At 36.4% G+C, this 21,077-nt stretch overlaps 1 protein-coding gene across 8 annotated transcripts in view; it reads left to right on the top strand.

Moving 5' to 3' along the window:
• LOC129576218 (collagen alpha chain CG42342) overlaps positions 1–21,077 on the top strand; it is a 57,606-nt gene that overhangs the window by 21,111 nt on the left and 15,418 nt on the right. For 4 of the 8 annotated variants that reach the window (XM_055460925.1, XM_055460926.1, XM_055460921.1 and 1 more), the window contains 17 exons: positions 11,003–11,048; positions 11,185–11,220; positions 11,407–11,504; positions 12,601–12,712; positions 13,204–13,257; positions 13,478–13,512; positions 15,727–15,808; positions 16,874–16,952; positions 17,298–17,326; positions 17,700–17,725; positions 17,841–17,913; positions 18,251–18,303; positions 18,386–18,475; positions 18,604–18,619; positions 18,708–18,769; positions 18,964–19,008; positions 19,206–19,268. In XM_055460925.1, coding sequence (XP_055316900.1) covers positions 11,003–11,048; positions 11,185–11,220; positions 11,407–11,504; positions 12,601–12,712; positions 13,204–13,257; positions 13,478–13,512; positions 15,727–15,808; positions 16,874–16,952; positions 17,298–17,326; positions 17,700–17,725; positions 17,841–17,913; positions 18,251–18,303; positions 18,386–18,475; positions 18,604–18,619; positions 18,708–18,769; positions 18,964–19,008; positions 19,206–19,268 — 999 coding nt within the window. Of the gene's footprint in view, positions 1–6,427; positions 6,482–11,002; positions 11,049–11,184; positions 11,221–11,406; positions 11,505–12,600; positions 12,713–13,203; positions 13,258–13,477; positions 13,513–15,726; positions 15,815–16,873; positions 16,953–17,297; positions 17,327–17,699; positions 17,726–17,840; positions 17,914–18,250; positions 18,304–18,385; positions 18,476–18,603; positions 18,620–18,707; positions 18,770–18,963; positions 19,009–19,205; positions 19,269–19,344; positions 21,075–21,077 lie in introns of those variants that run through there. The other 4 variants (XM_055460924.1, XM_055460928.1, XM_055460922.1 and 1 more) reach the window with 4 other exon arrangements.

Here is a 21,077-nt window from a genome sequence, read left to right as displayed (position 1 = left end):
AAGGGCGCCAGATCGGACATTGAAAACTACAGGTGCATAGCAAAACTACCAACGATCGCTAAATTCTTCGAGCATCTCGTCAACGTAAATTTGCTTGAAATTGTTCGTGATCGCATCTCGCCTAACCAACATGGCTTTATGAAAGGACGATCTACAGCATCAAACCTAACCGAGTTTGTGTACTACGCCCAGAGTGGCTTAAACACTGGAGCTCAAGTTGATGTCCTGTACACGGACTTTACGAAAGCCTTTGATCGAGTTGATCACAGCATATTGATCCAGAAGTTGGAAACATTCAATCTACCTCAAAACATGCTGGCATGGCTTAAGTCGTACCTGGAAAATCGTACCCAATTTGTCAAACATGGAGCAAGTGAGTCGGTCGACTTTACAGCGTCGTCGGGTGTCCCACAGGGGAGCCACCTCGGACCAACACTGTTCCTGCTGTTCATCAACGACATCGTGGATCAAATGCCCCCAGACATCATGATATTATTGTTTGCTGACGATATCAAAATTGCCAAAATCATCAAATCTCAGCAAGATTCGGAGATATTGCAACAAGCCATCGACAAACTTAAACATTGGTGTGACGTGAATCGGCTGCACCTTAACCTCAAAAAATGTGCAGTACTATCTATCTACAAGAAACGTCAGCATTTGGATACAAACTACACCTATGGCGACTATACCTTCGACAAAGTGACTGAACACAAGGACTTGGGTGTTCTAATTGACAGAAAGCTATCTTTTGCCAAACACATCGACATGGTCACTTCGAAGGCAACGGCTGCACTTGGCTTTGTCAAACGCTTCTGCCATGATATCACCGACGTTACCACACTAAAGTCGCTGTATTTTGCATTGGTTCAATCCCACCTCGACTACTGCGCCATGGTATGGCTTCCATTCCACAAGATCCACAGCGACAAAATTGAATCCGTGCAACGCCAATTCACTATGTACGCTCGTCGTGAATACCCATCCGTGCATAACCAATATTCAATCACACCGTATGAGCAGCGATTGTCAGACTTGAACATGATTAGTCTTCGCCGTCGACGTGTCAACGCGTCATTGACATTTTTCTACGACATCATCAACGGTAACGCTAACTGTCCAACAGTTAGTGACCAAGTCTCATTCCATAATGGCCGTTCGTTGAGACACAGTGAGCAATTCAAGGTCAATGACAAGCACATGAAGTTGGTGCGCGAGGCTCCAATTCCTCAAATGTGCAAAATGGCGAACATGGTGCCACAATTGTTCACAAGAGCTACCTCGAAGACGAATTTTGCATCATCGGTTCGCAAAATGGCGGACACCACTTTTGGATCGCTTTGCAAACTCAAATGACTACCTGGCCGCCTCGTCAATTTTTCATCCAGGTAACCTCATTTATTTGTATATGTTCTCTACGAGAACACGTAGATACTACCCACACTAATTATGGAATTACGATTTTCATGTTGCCGTTAAACCCGACCCATGATCTCAAACGGACGAACCCGTCAAGGACAACACAGATTGTCCGTGTGCCATTTTCTTTGGGATGCCGCTGATTGCAACAAACATGAGCCCACACAAATCACGCAGCAAAAATCAATACTAAAATTCTGACGAATTATTTTCCGTACATTCCTTCCATATGTATTGAAATGATGATACCTTTCTGTGATGTTTACACTTATTTATTGTAAATTCATTTTGTTCTTTGTTAAAGCCATCCATGAGTTGGCGACTTAATATTCTTATCATTGAAATCAAATTTGAATTATTTATCAAATAGCATCAAATGCTCTAGTTACGTTTCAAATCATAGTCCATGTCAACTCAATGCACTCTGCAATCGACATGGATCTGCCTTTACAGACGTAAAACTTCTCGTCAATTTATCTACCGGTATAAATTGAGCGACGACTTTTGCTGTCCTAGAGTCTCAAATTAACGCGTAATTAAACGCTTCACATAGCCTTTGTCCCTTGGAAACGTTTACCAAAGGTTATCTTGGACCGTTTGCATAGACTAATATCAGGCATTTCCATCTTGGTTGCATGACTGTTTTCGTTTTCATGTTCCTACTATTGTGATTACCGCATAATTTACGAAAAGAGCATGGTTTTTAACGAGGCGAGAACTGATAGTTATCGAAACCTATTGCTACAAATTGTTTATTATTTTAAATATGTAACAGTCTTGCACTCTTTTCCTGCCAAACCTCAATCAAAACCCACATTATATTCAGCCAGAGCTTGGCGGTGTTTAATAAAAATAAAATAAAATAAAATAAAAATAAAGGTTGCCAGAAACAATTTAAAGGAAAGACACAAAAAAAAGTGTTCACAATTCAAGAATGTGAAATTTGAGGTTTTGATTAACGCTCGTGTAAATCTAGAGACAGAAAAAAAGTATAAAAACTAATGCTAAACAAAAACTAGAGAATGTAGTAAAACAATCCCGAAAAAAACGATATTAAAAAAAGGTTGTAAGGAATTTGTTCCGACGGCACAAGCTTTCTCCGAAATGAGAATGGTTTATTGGAAAAGTTCCAATGAACCTTTTGACAGCGTATGCTATAGAACAGAAGACAGAGAGACAGACGAATAAAAAAATAATACGCGGAACATATTGTGTGTTAAAAGTGGCAGACAAAAGTCGCATACTCTTCTATTGTACACACCATCATGTCAGACACCAAAAAATTGCTTGCGCAGACATGGCTTTTACTTTCTTCACAATTTAATTTCTCAAATGTTACACCACCGTATAGTTATTGTTTTTTTTTTCTGCTCATGCTGCTGCTGCTGCCGTTGCTACTATCCCGAAATAGTATAAGTCATCGTTGTGTGTCATTTTCAGTGAACGTTTTTCAATAAAACAAAGAGAAAGAAGGAACAAAGTCAGTCTGTATTAAAAAATTAACCCATCAAAACGAAGGAAAAATGACGCATAAAATCTCTAAAGTGCCTGTATAATGGTTTAATAAAGAAATAAACGAGTTGTGTGTATGGAATCCATACTATGGATGCACTAGCGTCAAAGACGATGGATAACAGCATTCAATGATCAAACAAAAACAACAGAACAACAGTGGCATTAGCAGTGAAAGAGAAAGAGAGATAGAGAGAGACGAGAATGAAAATATAATACCCGTCTATAATGTTGACGACGACGACGACGACGACGACGACGATGACGATGACGATAATGATGATGATAGATGTGGGGAAGTTCGAGATAGAGGAAATTCGAAAATGTAAAGCGAACGATTCAAAACGCATTCAACAAACAAACAGAAACAAAAGCTATGCACACAAAAGGTGAATAAATAGAAACGTGAATAACATAATATTGATTGAAAAAGCAAAACAACAACAACAACAACAACAACAACGAAAAAAGCAACGGCATTTGATACTACTTAAGAGGTATTTTAAACATAAATATTAAATAAACTTCGATGCATTTCGTTTCTGTGTGTTCCTCATCTCTCTTTCATTCCCCATTACATCTTGAGCTGAATGCTCTCGTCGTTCGAATGGGCTCGAGTAATATGAGTGTGTAAATCTAATTCTGCGTGTACTAAAAAGATTATATCATGAAAATTCCAATCATGCACTCTGCCATTGCCTCTATAAACAAATGCCACAGAATGCGGTCGCACTACATATACGTATTTTCTCTCTCTCTCTCTCTCAACCTCTCTCTTCAATACCAATCGACAACACTACACAAACAACAAAACGCTCAGAATCGAAAGATTGAATCTCCATCATCTATTTCGATTGCTCATTTTCTCTCTGTCTGCCTGTCTATTACATATTTTTTGTTTGGTTCTTCCAATAGGTGTTAGCAATTCTGCCGTTTCTCTAAAGCCGACAAAAATGATTTGATGGAAATGTTTTGTCTTCAAAAGCCGCATCAATCTCGGATTTACTCGGGCTAAATCGGTCTATTTTTGTTATATGCCCGGTTCAACGTCCAATTTCCAATTCGACAATTAAATTCCAGCATAAAAATAATGCTCTTTGCGTTTTGTGCTCTCAATTTTTTTTTCCGATGTTTTAAAGCCATTTTCTTAATCTTAGCTATGCCATTTTCCTGTTCCATCGTTGCCATTGTTATTCGTTTGTACGCGGTATCAAGGAGCAACAATCACTCATTCACTTCTTGGCAAAACATTAAGGAGCTGTTGGAAATTGCTGCCATTTGTTGCCATCCACATTACACTTTATCTCTTTGTGTTTTTCATCTTGCGTGTTTTTGTGGTTGAATCTCTCTTTTTTGGTGCTCGCAATTTTTTTTCGCTCGAAATTCCATTATTCACCCGTAATCGTCACTATTAATCAAATGTCATCATAATTCTCTTCTTTGATGAAAAAAAACCAGAGAAAAAAAATCATAAATAAGTCAAATATTGTAATTTTCTTGGGCAGAAAAACATGCAAGTGCTGTCCAAAAAAAACGGCTTCGCTTTTGGAATTGGGTGAGCGCTCGCACGATTTTGCGCTAACCCAAGATGATTTAGATAAGGATTCAATCAAATCGGCGTGCATGTTTGTGCGCTATGGCGCTAGGGGAATATCACGAAAAAATTCCATTGAATTTTCATTGATTTTTTGCATTTTTTAAAAAATTATTTTCAATTATATTAGATTGTGCGAGATATTTGAGATTTTTTCAAATATACCGCGGCATTGCGATCTGAATAGTATTGTCAGCACCACCACAATGACGACCATTTTGATAGCACGACACTGAATTCATACAGAAACAATATTTTTGGTTAGTGACACTTCCCATAGTGAATTTAACGTTTTTCATTTGAAGTTTTGTGTATTTTTGTATTTGATATTTAGTTTCGAAAATTTGAGAGTTCGGGCGTGCTCACTACGCCATCTTGAATTTCATTATTGAACATATCTTCAAAAATCTGCAAAAATTCACATTTGTTTTCAAAACTCAGCATAATTTCAAATATTACACCGTATCTCACATGGTGAATACGAGTGAATAATACAGATTTTGCGGAATATTTGAAATAAAATAGATTTTATTGGATTTGAAAGAAATAAATGAGATAGAAATAAGTTTTGTGGATAAAAATCGCGTGATATTCCCCTAGCTATGGCGTTACACAGGAAAATTGCACCGAAGATAGGACGCTTGGTCTGGAATATGTGTTTGTCAGCGACGGCGGTGGCAATGGCGATGGCGCATCGTATTCGTAAATCTTTTGACTCATTCAAGTTTCAATGATAAATGTATATGGTGTTGGCCATCGTATCGACAATAATAGTGAACAAAATTGAAAGGACGAAAAAAACAATACGCGTCATAATTCATGGCGCACATACACACAAAACTGCATTAAAATCGTTCATGAGCAGTCGTTATATATAGTTAGTTGTTGTTGTTGTTGTTGCTGTTTTTGTTTTTGTTGTCTGGAATGTAAAAAGAGACACTTACGTTTCTTTGCGGTTCGCAAAACCGCAGGCGAAAAAAATACCATTTGTTCAATTTTAAATGAAAGTAATAAAACTTCCACAACGATGACGACAAACAATATGTGCCGCAGCAGCAGCGCTACAATCAGAAACAAGTTCTTGAGAGTTGCATTGATTAAATTTACTTTGTTGTTTCACAACAAACTATGTGTTTCTGCGCACTACATGAAATAGGTTTTCAATCGAAGTAAGTTTTCAGCTATGTATCATCAAAATACGTTGCTTTTAAAAACACTATGGATTAAAAACTATATTACTGCAAATATTGATTTATTTGCGGTAACAAAAAACATCATTTCTCTCTGTCAAGTCTTCTAGAAATATATTCTTTATAAAGAAGATCTTGATTTTATTTTTTACAATTTTTGAAACAAGCTCGCCGTTGAAAATAAATAACAAAATTTAGTATAAATTAGGCAGTTTCTTTAATTTCAAAAATCAGCTTAAAGGGTTAAAAAATGGTAGGGAAAAATCAGACCAATAGCTCTACATTCCATGTGCTGCAAAACACTGTAAGGGTGTGTGTGTGGATTGAATCATTTTTACGGCGACGAATTCGACATAAAATTTCAAATAGCCACCAATACCGTATGTGGCAACGCTTCGACAATAAATCAATAGACTTTTTTCTCTCTCTTTCTCTCACTTGACATTTTTTTCCTGTTGTACATTTGAACCATTGCGACAAAAAAATTCCCTCAGAATATTTTAATTTTAAAGTGCAACATAAAGTTTTTTTTCATATGGAGTTGTTGTTGTAAACTATATAAAAAAAATTTCATGTTGCACTTTGAAACTAAAATATTCTGAGGGAATTTGTTTGTCGCAACAGTTCATTTGTAAAATTACCAACAACAACAACAACAACAACAAAAAACCCATCACTAATATTTTGCTGGTGTTTCGTGTTAAAATTGAAGGATTTACAAGGTGCTGGACATAACATTTCAGCTGCAACAATTATACAGCTACGTGTAAGTATTTAAAGCTCAACTCAGAATGTTGTTCACGCCTAAATATACATATATATATAGCAGAAACACACAAAAGAGACAATTACAATCTGATAGCATTGTGTACGATATGCAAAAGCATTCCCTACATTTCTAGTGCCTTTTCAATCAATTTCTCTCTCTTTCTCTCTCTGCTCTCATCCCATTATAAATAGTTGCAATGAAACATCCACAACGCTTTCAAAACCAATTCGTCCAATTTCACAATCCAGTCTGCTGCCTCCCATCTATTTATTGCATATGTACTAGATTACTCATTAACTATCCCCTTTCGTCATTAACAATAATGTCTCTCTATCTCTCTCGCACTCTCTGTTTGTATTTCATTTTCTTTGTCTCAAACAATTGTTTGTCGAAATATGTTCTGGATTAAGATATCGGTTGGTTGGCTGGCTGGCTGGCTAGATGAACGATGTGATAACATTGTGTATATATTTGAATAGCCGCTGCTTGTTGTCGCATTAAGACTCAAATGACATTTCTAAAATTCGCGTTCTATCAACACACGCTGTTGCCTTTGTTTGCATGTGCGTGTGCGTGCGATGTTAAAATCGGTTTCGTTCGCAAAACGACAACTGAATGAATGAATGAGTGTATATATTTGGAGTGAGTTTTTTCGAGAGAGGAAGTATGCATTCAAATTGAATCATTAATTCAATTATGTCGAATTGTTTTCTATTTTTAAAAAGCGAGAGATGTACGAATAAAATAGTCTAAAAAGCTAAATTGCTGTATGTTAGATTTGTAATGTGGTGTCGGTCTTTTGTGTGTTCATTGCTCTTCGAAATATGACACCAATGACCGCCGTAGATATAGATTTGGTGCTAGCTATGCTTTTATGACCCAACTAAGACGACGACAACGACGACAAACGGTTGACAAACATACCGAATACCTTCACACAACACATTTCACGCTCGATCGTTCTCGATTAGTAGTATGTATTACAATGATGCGATGCAGTGTGCGGTTCCGAGTAAGTGTGATGGACGTTACGGGCTGTTGTCGTCATCGTCGAGTGTACAATATTTGATATTATTTGATCGCAATCCTAAACTCCACCTCCTACCTAAATTTTAAGAGTGAGTGTCAAAATGCGAGAAATTCATAGAGCAAAAAGTGTCTGTGCTCTCTCGGGTTTGAAAATTTAGTTCGCCAGATCACTGTGTTCATACATACTCTAGTAGATGCATAAACTTTTCAAACATTATTTTCATTTTCTGAAGCAGCTGATCACAGCATAGAACAGATGCTTCACATGGCACCTTACGGTGCCAAACGCAATGCACTACAGATATTAACAACAACTTCTCGAATAACACTACATTTTGTCTCTGTCTGTCTGTTTGTTTGCGTGCTTCTATCCCTCTTTCCTGCCATCGATTCAAGTGTCAAATGCAGCTTTCTTTACCAACGTCCCCCCATTTCAGTTAAAAAAATTTATCTGCAAGCTTGCGATTATGATGCCAAAACATCAAATATACACAGAGAAAAATTATTTGTATAGAACGCACTCAAATTCGTACTATATTGACAGCCAAACGTTTGTTGCGATTTTCACAAATACTATTGTAAAATGCCAAAATTATGTTTTTGTATTGGTGAAACCATGTTGGATTTCTCTCTGTGTATGCCAGATTCTTCTTTTGAAAAATAAAACCAACTTTTTTTAGTCCTATTCCCCCCCAAAAAAAAATAAAGAAAAAAAGAGAAAAAAATGAAACTCCGACGGATTTCACGACATCGTTGACATGAAAACAACCTAATTTGTGAGTATGTAAGGATCTGGCGCTAGGTGCCAAGACTATAAAAAAATTAAAACACCATTTTCTTTTTCTCTTTCTCTTTGTGTGTGGTTCTACCCACGTATCCGTCTGTTCACTTTCTTATGTCACGTGTCTCTTGTTGGTATTTTTCCTTTCTTCACTTTGCATGGCAATCAAAGCATCACGATGAATATGAATTGTCTCGCGCGCGTAATGTATACAAATTTCGATGGACGCGAACAAACTTCCCGAAAGAGGGAGATAGAGAGAGAGAGAGAGAGCGAGAGAAAAAGAAGAATGAAGAGAGAAGAAGTAGAGAGAATTTATAGTCAAAGTTAGCGCCAATAAATGCTTCAATGGCCATCAGCAATACAAAGCGTATTTCGTTTGAATGGCTTTTATCAAGATGAAATCACTCTCTTCCTTTTCCCTCTCTCTCTCTCTCTCTCTCTCTCTCTCTCTCTCTCTCTATCTCTCCATCTTATTAATTAGTTCAATAATATTATTTGATAGTTTTCAAAAGAAATATATCACAAGCACTTGGTTTGTTGATGGTCAATCGGAATGTGATTGGTTGTTCGCTTTCAGTCTAACTTTGTTCATTTCTTGCTTCATCAAGAAATTCAGTTTTAAGGGGCAATAATAATAAAAACACTAATGAAAATGCACGTTGGAATTTTGGTTGATTTTTATCAGTTGAAAACGTCGATAACAGTCGAACTGGTCAGCCTCTCTTTCAACACAACTATTACTCTATATAATTGTATATGTATATGAACCGTTGCGACAAAAAAAAAATCCTCCAGAATATTCGAGAATTGAATCGAAGCATGGCATTTGTCTACGAACAAAGAGCAACGACGCAAGTTTTCGAATGAAAGCGACCCTGTGTGGAAAATTTTTGACTGACTAACTCAGTCGATTAATTTGGGACATTCAGTGACCAAGGTCGCTTTCTTCGTATAAAAATACATGGGAAAGATTTGACGTAAGACGCCTCTACGCGTGGAATGCTCGAAGCTGTCATCGTACACATATTGGACACGAACATTGTCGTTTACACAATCGCACTCACACAAATGAACACCCGGCAATATTCTGTCAATTTTTCTATTTAAAACATGGAGTGTGAAATAGTAGAGCGCCACTACTGGAGAACGGCAGAATGCGAAAGAAAAAATTTCAAATTTGTTCGCGCTCAAATTCACTCCGTCATATTCATTCTTGTTTTGATGTCGAAACAGTGAAAAAAATAATAAAAAAATAAAAAAAATAAATTTGAAATAAAATAAAATACAATTTAAATTAAATCCGCACATATTTTACATGTTTTGTTGTTTGTCATATGATTTCGCAATATTTCACAATATTTCGTCACCATTATGGATTATTTATTAAATTTTTTTTTTTTGGATTTTCGGCTGTATTGCGCAGGGGGTTTGTAGATTGAAACACAAGCACACTAGCGCCGCAGTTTGCCCTACAATATCATATACGGCAAGCTACAGAACTATTCATTCAGTATATATCATGTAGCTCAACTGTCAATCTGTAATCCCCCTGGTATTGTGACCGTTTACATGGGCAGTTTGTATGAAAACCTCGGAGCGCTGGTGTAATTGCATTGGTTTATTTGGAAGAATTTACACATGTCCAAAACTCGGATTTCCGATCGGAATTCGGCAAAAATAATGTGTCCATCGCTTCCAAACCCTTACGCATACAAATTGATGGCTTCCCATTGAGCCATCATTAAACCAGCGCCGAAGTTCCTATTCCTTCGGACGCCGAAAACTCGTGTTTTCTCGCTCACACTTACGTGCATTTGCTATGGTTCAAAAACTTGCGTTGTTGCTCTTTGTTCGTAGACAAATGCCATGCTTCGATTCAATTCTCAAAAAATCTGAGGGAATTTTTTTGTCGCAACGGCTCATATATTTAACATCATTTTGTGCATGTGTATTTTTTTTCTCTTTTTACAATGAAATTCTTTACCCGAAAATGTTTCGATAACTGTGATGGATCATTTAAATTGCTTTATTCAATCACTTTTAATCACACACATACACATATTATTTAAATTGTTGATCATGTCTAACCACAAATTGTATAACCACTAATAGGCATTGTTAGATTTGATTTTTTTTAAATACGATAACGATTCATCTTACAGTTGGAATGATTTGGTAGTGTGTTTAGTTTAATTTATTGTAATATTTTTAATAGAATAAAAACTAGAGCCCGTTTGGAATGAATGGACATTTGAGTTGTGTGGTGTCGGAAATCGCTGACAAGCGTTTAAAGTTCACAGCGTAACGAATCCGTAAATTTGTTACTTAATTTGAACTCCATACATATACAACCACTCAAAATTCAACTCAATTCAATCAAACGGAGAAAATAATGTGTTTGATGCACACAAATGCCGACAATAATACGACGATTCTCCCTGCACGCTAAAATGATGCCGAGCGAGAGAGTGAGCACTATAAATGGCTTTAAGTTATTTAACAAACTCTCAAATCATTATCATTTTAAATATAATCAACCGTAAAAAAGGGAGTACAATAATTTTTATTTGGAAACTATTAACGTTTCTCATCCATACCTTCTGACCCTTGGGCGTTGTGTGCTCAAACACGTTTTTCTCTCTGCACATCGAATTCAATCAACAAATAATGATATGGAAATTTTTCAATTGTTTTTGAAATGCCAGGGTGAGCCAGGCGAGCGTGGTCCTCCAGGCCCACCAGGACCAATTGGTGAGTTAATTTTAGTTGTTAACATTCAATGGAAAATCACTTGATATCGATGAAATAATCATCATCATACTAGATTGATAACAAAAGATTTTCTAATATTCCTTACGTTCGTTATCGCTTCATTGTGTACAAAAAGGTGTTGCGGGGATTCCCGGTCATGACGGACGACCAGGTGAGTTTGATTTTCCCATTTTCGTTCGCTTCATGACACTTAAGTCTAATTAGAATATTTCACTTGATATGACAGCAGGATTTTGGTTTTCAAAGAAGAGCATCGTATCATTTGCATTATTCACTTCGACGAAATTCAATGCATTAAACTAGATTCTAATAATTGTCGCTCGTTTCTTTCAATTAGGAGGTCCAGGCGAACGTGGCGAGAGAGGCGAGATAGGGGAGAAAGGAGATCAGGGAGCCGTTGGACCAGAAGGCCCACCAGGACCGGCTGGACCGAAGGTATGTAAAGTGATTTTGATGGTTCTCGTGAACATTTGTAACCAGGGCTTAAGAATCGCATTCAGTTCACAGTAAAACTCATTTCAGTGAGAGCCACAGCGCTCGTGTGCGATGGTCTTCGCATAACAACTGAGTTGTGTGCGCACACCGCGCACTTACTTCTCCTCTGCTTTGCTCTCCACATTGAACGGACAGTGGTAAACTCATTTGTATTTGAGAATCTGTGAACTGTTCGTCGTCCGTTCGTGTGCGTGTAGCGCACAAGATATTGTGATGCATTGCGCTACTCACAGGGTTAACTCTGTGCGATTCTTAAGCCCTGTTTGTAACTTAATTTCCTAAACATTCAATCCAATGGAAAATTCTAGTGCATTTGACAATGCATTGTACTATGGAGTTGAAATGCATAATGAGCTCCCAATCAATATACGACGACAAAACCGTCGCTAAACTCATTTCAAATAAAATGCAAAATTAAACCATAATAGAAAAGTTCAATGTATGAATGTAACTAAAAGAGTTAACGCTAACAAATATAACACAGTACAACTGTATGAAAGGAAACATTTTTTCCATTTGCATCTAATCTCAAATGTTGACATTTTAATTAAATGCCGTGGGCTCAACATCAAGAACGTAGCGCGACTGTTTTTTTTTTCTCATTTTGTATGAAATACGCCACATTCGAGCTACAAATGCGCCCTCTTACTGTAAGAGTCTTACATGTGTTCAGTAGTGAAATATTTAAATGTATTATTTTTTCCAAAATTGTTAAAATAGAAGTCATTTCTTCAACATTATTCCCAAAGATTCATATACATTGTTTTAGCATGGATGAGGCATTTATTCTTATGCAATGCCGACTTCCTATAACTGTACATATGCAGAAAAACATTTAAGAGGACGCTGTTTTCATAGCGAACCCAAAACAGTCGCACCCCAATTGAAATTGAGCGAGCGAGAGAATTAGAACGCAATTCCATCGTACGAATGTATGATTCACCAAAATAAACTGGTTGAATGTATTTTATTTGTTCTCTTTTGCTAACGCCAACACCACCACCGACATCGAAAACCATTTCCATACGATGCGTAGGGAGAACGGGGTGACAAAGGTGATAGAGGTCTAACAACGACATTCAAAGGTGATTTACCGACTGGAATCATTGAAGGACCACCTGGTCCACCGGGAAATCCAGGTCCAGCAGGTATGTGATACAGATACGTAAATATTTATGGTAACCAAATAGCATTTGACAAACACAATCGAAAAACCACTCAAACAACCATAGCAATTTCAAGCGCTTTCAATCACTCAAAGATTAAATTTATTGACAATTTGTCAATGACAAAACGAAAATCACACGCATTCGATGTCGACACATAAGTGAGTATTGATTGGTATATGTGTGCTACCGACTCCTTTAGCATATTTTCGAGAAGAAGAAAAAAAACTACAAAAAGAATCACATCAAAATTGAGAGACTATTCATGTCAATCGCACGACTTTCACATGACCGAGCATCAAACATGCATTGAATTTTGTTTATTGATGTTGTCATTGTCAATAAAAAAAAAATTCGTGCGAAATTCGTTTTTCAAATGATTTTCGTCTCATGCTTTATATAAGTCAAGATTATCGTGGTAAAAAGCTCAAATCCTATTTTCGTTGTTTTTTCTTTCTATTCATTTCGTCCAGGACCGAAGGGAGAACGAGGTGAAATTGGGCCCGAAGGACCACCGGGGCCACAAGGTAAACATTTGCCAACACATTTTAATTACTGTAGTATATTTACCGATTTACTTCATTAAAAATGGCTTGGTGAAAGAAAATATATGAGCTGTAGATAATTATTTTCGGCTCCATTTATTTCATCACGAATAAATTAAAAAGTTCTAATCGTCTTTTTATTAAATTAAATATTTTGATTCATCTTCTTGTTTTTTTTTTTTGCTTTATTGCGGCTGCATAGGTGAAAAGGGGCCACGAGGAAAGAGGGGCAAACGAGTAAGTATGATATGATACGAGGAATAAACTGTGTGTTACACAGTAATTTTTCCTTTTGAATACATTTACTTTTGATGTTCGCATGAATCGAACCAAACCAAAAACCGAACCACCGAACATCGTGACTTTATGTACAGAAAATTTTCCGAGAATCCTTCTTCTTTTTCCTGTCAATTTTCTCTCACACTCTCTGAACTGTTTTCATCATCTTCCTCCTCTCCTTAATTCTACTGTTGCTCCTTCCGCTGCCATGCTCTCAGCATCTGATTGACTTCAATAATGTTCTCTCGCATACTTATCTTCTGTACAAAGTGTTTCGAAAACAATCCCTTTTCATGTATTTCGCATGAAACGATACGCAAGACGCAATTCACTCTTGAAACTCTTCTGTTGCTTGTTGATGAACGTCGTAAGTGTGTCGGTCGATGTACGTCGACTTTCAACCCGATAAATTTCATGCTCTGAATATACCTTACCATAAACAAGCAAACCAAGTGGAATCCACATGACCTACCGTTATTTGCGCATTGAACGTGTGGCAACTGTACACTAGCGTCACACACTGGAGCAAACGAAACATACCAAAACAAATGTAACCAAATGTGGTGAGTGCGTTTAATGTCACCAAAACCACAGAATTTTCATCGTTAAACGAATTCATCGTAGAATCATGCTTTACTTTGTTTTGTTAGTGTTGTGCGCGCGAGTATTCCACAACATATTCTCGGTGTGTTTTATTATATGAATAGTGTTATGAGATATGAAAATGCATACAATCCAGTAGTGTTTGAAAGGTGACATTAATGCATACATTTAGCACCTAGGTTTCTTCATGTAAATAATATGAATATCTCTTTATTTACCTACCTTCATCTGAATCTCTGTCATACTTTGTTTCGAATGCCAAGAAACGGAGCGTATGCATGTCTTCGATTATACAACTACAACGTATTCAAATTAAATCCATGCATTTAATTTATGATTTATAATTTCGAAAATGAAAATCAAATGCTAATAGGGCGATACAACGATGATTTGATGTGCGAGCGCGCAAACCATTGATTGTTGTACAGTGTATGCCGTGAACCGTATTACTCTGATTATGGGGTGTCAAAATATCAACACTCATTTTAAAATGTATATAGATGTATTGAATGAACTTTTTGTAAATGAGTTTATCATATTTTTATCAAAACACACACACACTCTCTCTCTCTCTCTCTCTCTCTCTCTCTCTCTCTCTCTCTCTCTTGGTCAAGATATACAAGAAAATGACAACCCCATAATTTTTTGTATATATATATATATAACCATAAATGCGTTTACATATTAGTTTCTCCAGCCAGGATGATGGTGGCTGATTTACAGAATGGTAGCGTTGCCGATATTAAGTAAAGCCGGGATTTAACCCAGTTTTATCTCATTACACCAACATCATATTAAGACTATGTTTGGTTTTATCATTACGTCGATGCAAACATACACACACACACACACGGTGTATGCTAAGATTTCAAATAAATTGCCGCACGTACTGCTGTCGTTCAGTTTAATTGCTCACATGCAGGACCTAATGGGGAGGAGGCGAAAAATTAACAAACAGCAAACATTGTGTTCGCCTTCCTTCCTTTCACAAACAAACAAACACACACACACACACACACACACACTCACACAACACATCAAAAATTAGTTTTGCCATTTCGCGAAGGCACTTGAGCATTAAAAAAAGCAAAAACAGGTAAAAAAACGAGTTTGCTTTTCCAACACGCGGTTCACTTCACACACTTCAAAGGCTTTTGTTTCTCTGTGAAAAAAAGCGAATACACGTTCGTGGAGAAAAACCGTGCTCCTGACTTAACTCGTATCAATTTCATTGTATTTCGGAGTGTGTATTTAATTTACGTGCAAGTCATTTCCCTATCGAGCGATGTAGAGAAACAATTTGCTGTGCAATTAGATAGCCTGAGTTTATCATTGTTGTCAGACGATATACAAAAAAAAATTGCACCAGTGTTTACACCAAGCACCGCTAACGCAAAGTGGCTAACGGTTCTTCTATGTACACCAAATCACATCTCAACGGGCAAATAAAATACAAACCAAAATTCAAATGAAAAAAAAATCCAACCAAAAGTTTCAATGACTATTCTCAATAAACATTTTGTTGTTTTCATCACGAAAAAAAAAATAAACAAACAAAAACAATAAAAGTTGTTTGGCCAAGGTAAGGAAAACGAATACGACGATGATGTCACAGTCATTAGAGGGCCACCAGGACCACCGGGAATAGATGGCAAGTGTGCACAAATTTTGTCTCCCTCTTTATCATTCATATATTTTTTTTTATACCATGTAAAACAACATATCATTTTGATTTGAATCGGTGGAAATAAAGTTAACCCACGAACTTCGTATAATATAAAACCGTAGCTATCAGTCTGTTATCATTGGAGAACAATTGTTGAAATAAAGATGAAACATGCTGACAACGCTGTGAAGCACAATGTTATTATATTCAACAGATCCAAAACCTTTTAGAGTTCTGTTTGTCCCTATCGGAAGTTCACTAACATGAATCATGAATGACGTTTGAAATGCCATTTCCAATATTTGGGTAAACCTTGTGACGAAATCATTTAATCAAATGTCCAAACTCTACCGTATAGATGCCGCTAGAGCATCATTTGCTGAATATCTTCCATTTACGATTCATGTTGTTGCATGCTGAGTACAAAAATAATATAGAAACAAGAACAGAATAAAAATTCCAAACAAAAATGAACCATGCACATAGATATGTCTCTCTTTTATTTTCACTTTGCGCATATTGCATTTTCATTGTAAATGCATTCTACATTTCTCGATTAATTTAAACCAATTTTATATTACGGTTTTATATTATGTACACACACACACACAAAAAAACATAACCTAAAACTTATTCGAAATGATGATTAAACTATACATTTAAATATCATTTAATGGAGTTGATAAATACAAATGAGATAAAGTTTATCACAAAAGTAGATGTCAGCATCATTAAATGTATAGTTTATCACCATTTCGAATAAATTTTAGGTTATGTCCTTTGTGTGTGCAAGGGCACTTGTTCGTGGGTCAACTTTATTCTTACTGATTCATTTCGAACATGCAAAAAAAACTTATAAAGTAATTAAAATTACAAATGGTACTGTGTTTTAATTATTAAGTACACTTGTTGTTTTAAAGAACTTTTGACGGAGTTGTTATGAAATCAAAATGATATGCATGGTATTGAAGCGAATACTTTTTTCTTTCTCCTAACTTTTTATATATGTATACTATACTAATGGATGCCCCCCTTTTTAAATGTATATAGGCAAAGATGGTAAAGACGGTGTAAAAGGAGAAAAAGGCAGTCCGGGTGAACCCGGATCGCTTGGGCCTCGAGGTTTGGAGTGAGTATTATTGATTTTTCTTATTGAATCTTCATCATTCAATTCTTTCTTCTTTTGTTGTTATTGTTGTTGTTGAAGTGTGACATTTTACAACAATAAACTTTCGATACCGTTAACATCCCCCTGAAACCTTTTGTTAGATTTCATCAATTTCTACCTGCCAACCAACCAACGATCAACCAATATTTACTGTCTCTTACACCCAAAAAAAAAGTCACATTCCTATAGCACATTACACCGCATCCATTTAATACCATTTTAATGATAGTAGTAAGGATTTTTAATGGTAATAACGATTTTCCGCTTTTTTCCCCTCTCTCTCTCTCCGTTTCACGTATACTTCAGTGGACTGCCTGGCGAGCCCGGAATTGAAGGTATAAAACATGGTTGTATTTTATCTACCATTCACGCTACATTTAATTGACGCATTTTCGGTATTTGGTTTTTATAGTGCGAAAAGTGGTTTTTTTTCGCATTTGAAGAATAATCAAATTTCCTCGTCAAACCACTGCTGCTTTTTACACCTGCTTCGAATGGTTTAAATATTATAAAACTTTTCGACGTTTATGCAGAGTGATATCGTGGCAATGAAAAGCTCGACTAAAAACCAATACGAAAATTCATCAATAGCATAAGTTCAATAAACCATTTGAATGCATCTAAAAATGAATGGGCTATTTGAACAATGAATTTTATGGGACTTTAGTTTATACCTCATATCTAAATTTTCTTAAATTCTTCCTACAGGTCCTCCTGGATTGCCCGGATATCAGGTGAGTACCCGAAAATGCGTGAAATGGAATGATTTACACTACAAATTTATGAAATAAACAAGCTAATATTGAATGGCAACTAATGCAAATACTACTTTTGAATTGAAATTGTCAGGGCCCACAGGGAGATAAGGGCGATAGAGGTGATATTGGACCACCAGGATTAATGGGACCACCCGGTTTACCAGGTTAGCGATAGTTTCAAACAAAAACATCGACTGTTTGATATAAACGTAAACGATGAATGGATTTCACTCTAGTTGAACGGCCTTTATTTGAAACACTATTTTTAATTCGTTTTTGCGTTCGTTTCTCATTTTGGAAAGTTCTGGTTTTCTTATCATTTGAACATTTAAGACGTTTAATCAAGGAACATTTTATGTCGACAGAAGTTATTTGATTTAAATACAATCAACGTGTATTTCTTCATCTTCACTGTAATGTGTGAATGTTTCGGTCTGAACGCAAAATTCAAGTATAAAATTTTTATATTGCAATTTGACTGATATATTTCGTTTTCTGCAGGTCCCCCCGGTTATCCGGGCGCCAAGGGAGAGAAAGGTGATCGCGGAGATTCCGTAAGTAAAATATACCATCCGTATGGACCAATCTTTTGAGCAGTAATTCACGTTGACTTTTCACTCCAATGATTTCTGTCAGAAGTATCGAAAGATGCGCAGACGGCAAGAGGAAGGAATGGCCGATGCACCACACACAAATCCTAGTTCTCACAGCTCACACATAGAATATGTAAGTTTTCTGGTTTAGCGTTTTCATTTCGCATGTTGTTCACATTCGAAATATAGTGTAAAACTTTACGTTTCTTCTACGTTTAACGATTTCTCTCTCTCTCTCTCTCTCACTGTTTGATGTTGCAGCTAATTGGGCCACCAGGTACGTTCAAAGTTTTCCTTTATGTGTACAATTTTACAAAGTTTGCATTACATTGCATTGCTTAACATAAACTGGCACAATTTCACAGGACCGCCAGGCCATCCGGGAGCAATTGGTCCGCCAGGACCAGAAGGTCGTAAAGGAGACCGAGTAAGTACAGTTCCACAATAGCGGAATTTTGACAAAAAGTTTGTGCTCAAATTTTATCATGACAATTTATTAATGAGCTTAAAAATGAAAATAAATTGGTGATACGTTTAAAAGCGTGGATTTGCCAGAAAAGTCTCAATCCAAATCAAATCATATAGAAAACGTTTATGTTGATCTGTTAATTTCTTTCATAGGGTACTAAAGGAGACAAAGGAGACACTGGCTCAATGGGCTTACCGGTAAGAAAAGTTTCATTTGTTTACACCGGTTAAGGCGGGATGCGGTTTCAAAACTTATGGCTTAGTTAATTGTGTGTGTGGTGTAACAAGTTTTTTTTACGCAGTGCAAAAAATTCAATTCTGATTTACCGATGAATGAATTATGATTGTGGGTGTTTGTTAACGCAAAACATTTGGTGTTTTTTTATCCTTTACAGGGACCTGTTGGTTACAGAGGTGAAGGTGGGCCCGCGGGCCCAAATGGTAAACCAGGAATGCCGGTACGTATGATCTAGCTACCAATTATTGATGTTCTGAAAGCGCAACATAATATTGAGCAATAACTTTTTTTTAAAGCATTAACAGAAAATGGCTATTATTTTCATATTTTTATTTCCACCGCTCTGGGGCAGTTGATATTATTTTAATCAAATTAATAAAATGAATCACAATCAACTCTCCTATTCACTTTGAATTTGACAACTGATATTGAGCGCAAACACCACCTAGATAATCTAAGGCTAATGACAATACAATCAAGTAAACTCTCCGTTCTGTCAAACGTCATACTGAAGTATAACATACAGGCATCACGAACTCGCCATCGGCTCCAACCAAATACATGTATCAGTATACGAAGCATTCCACTGTTGATCACAATAGAGAAAAAAAGGAAAACAACGTTTAAATAAAATGTCTTGCCATGCAACCAATATCATTATATCGATAATATGTCGACACTAGGGTGGATCGACTTATAAAATAAATGAATAAAGATAATGACCACAACCGGAACATGTGTTTGTCAAAAGAGGAACCCAAAACAGGCCACTTTTGGCCCACGACCTGGTTGTGGTCCAATATGATTTTAAGAATTCAATTCACTCTATTAGACAATTGAATAATTGCACCTCGACATCGACGACCACCGTTCCATCGCATTTTGCCGTTGCTGATTCTAGCTGTATATTTTTGATGATGATGGAAACAATGTTAGAGCTTGCCTTTAAATTGAGAGTAGTTGAGTGTTTTTTATGGAAAGATTTCAAGTTAAACGTGTAAACATTTTCAAGTACGGGATTATGAAACGGTTTTTTGTGTATGTAAATTATGCGGAATCAAACAAAGCCGAGAAAAAGAAATGCAAACAGAATTGGAATAATTTTCTCTCGTAATGTTGACTGAGACTGCACTTTTCACTACGATTTTATCCGGAACACGAAATTTATTATTAAAATTCAACAATGTCCCTCATTGAAAATACCAGCTTCAAGAGAAAAAGCACACACAAACACAGTCCAGTCTGAAATAAGCAGCGTCAAGACCGTTAGTCTAACGGCGTTAGAATTGGCCAATTGTGTATCTGTTCATCTCTCTCTTTCTCTATGTGACAAAAACAAAGCAATTTTCTGAGGGGGAAATTTTCCACACCAATGTGTGTATGGGTGAAAAAACGGTCCAAAAGATGGACCGATTCAATATTCGACCAATTTCGAGAACTCATTAAATATGAACAAATGTGTCAAACATTCGTTCAACGTTTGTTTATTTTTTCTATCACTCGCTCTCTGCGCGTTCGGTTTTGTTGCACTTTTTGAATACATCCAGTCTTTATATACACACGCCCTAGCATCAGCAAGTTAAGTGCAATTTTTCCATAGAATTAATTGGTTGTCCACATGTGTAAACACACTTGCACACACATATAAATAGATAATGCAAGATGGAATGGTTTCAGTATTTATTTTCGTTCGTTTTAATTTTTTTCCCCATGGTTTGTAGATTTGGAGATATATAATGATGCGCGCGCTCCAGAAGCATTAGTAGAATTATTTGAAATGAAACACATACGGAAAATATGGCCGTCTGTGCAAGCGTATGCTATGATGGAGAAAAATAATTGCAAGTCAGTGTAGAAAATAGAAAAAAAAGAAAACAATTGGATTAATGTGTTTTCCCCGTGGTCCATTTTTAAATGATTCTATTATTGTGCGGCTGTTTAGTTAATTTGTTGTTGCTCAAAAACCCATACATATTTTCTTTTTTTGTACCATACTAACGATAATGAATTTTTGTAAATTCCATGCTGG

This window comes from Sitodiplosis mosellana, unplaced genomic scaffold, assembly GCF_009176505.1.
Source record: "Sitodiplosis mosellana isolate CC-2019 unplaced genomic scaffold, AAFC_SMos_1.0 Smas_scaffold_6181, whole genome shotgun sequence".
Taxonomy (NCBI): domain Eukaryota; kingdom Metazoa; phylum Arthropoda; class Insecta; order Diptera; family Cecidomyiidae; genus Sitodiplosis; species Sitodiplosis mosellana.
Note: the sequence above shows the minus strand (reverse complement) of the source record. Positions and strands in the feature narration are given on the sequence as shown.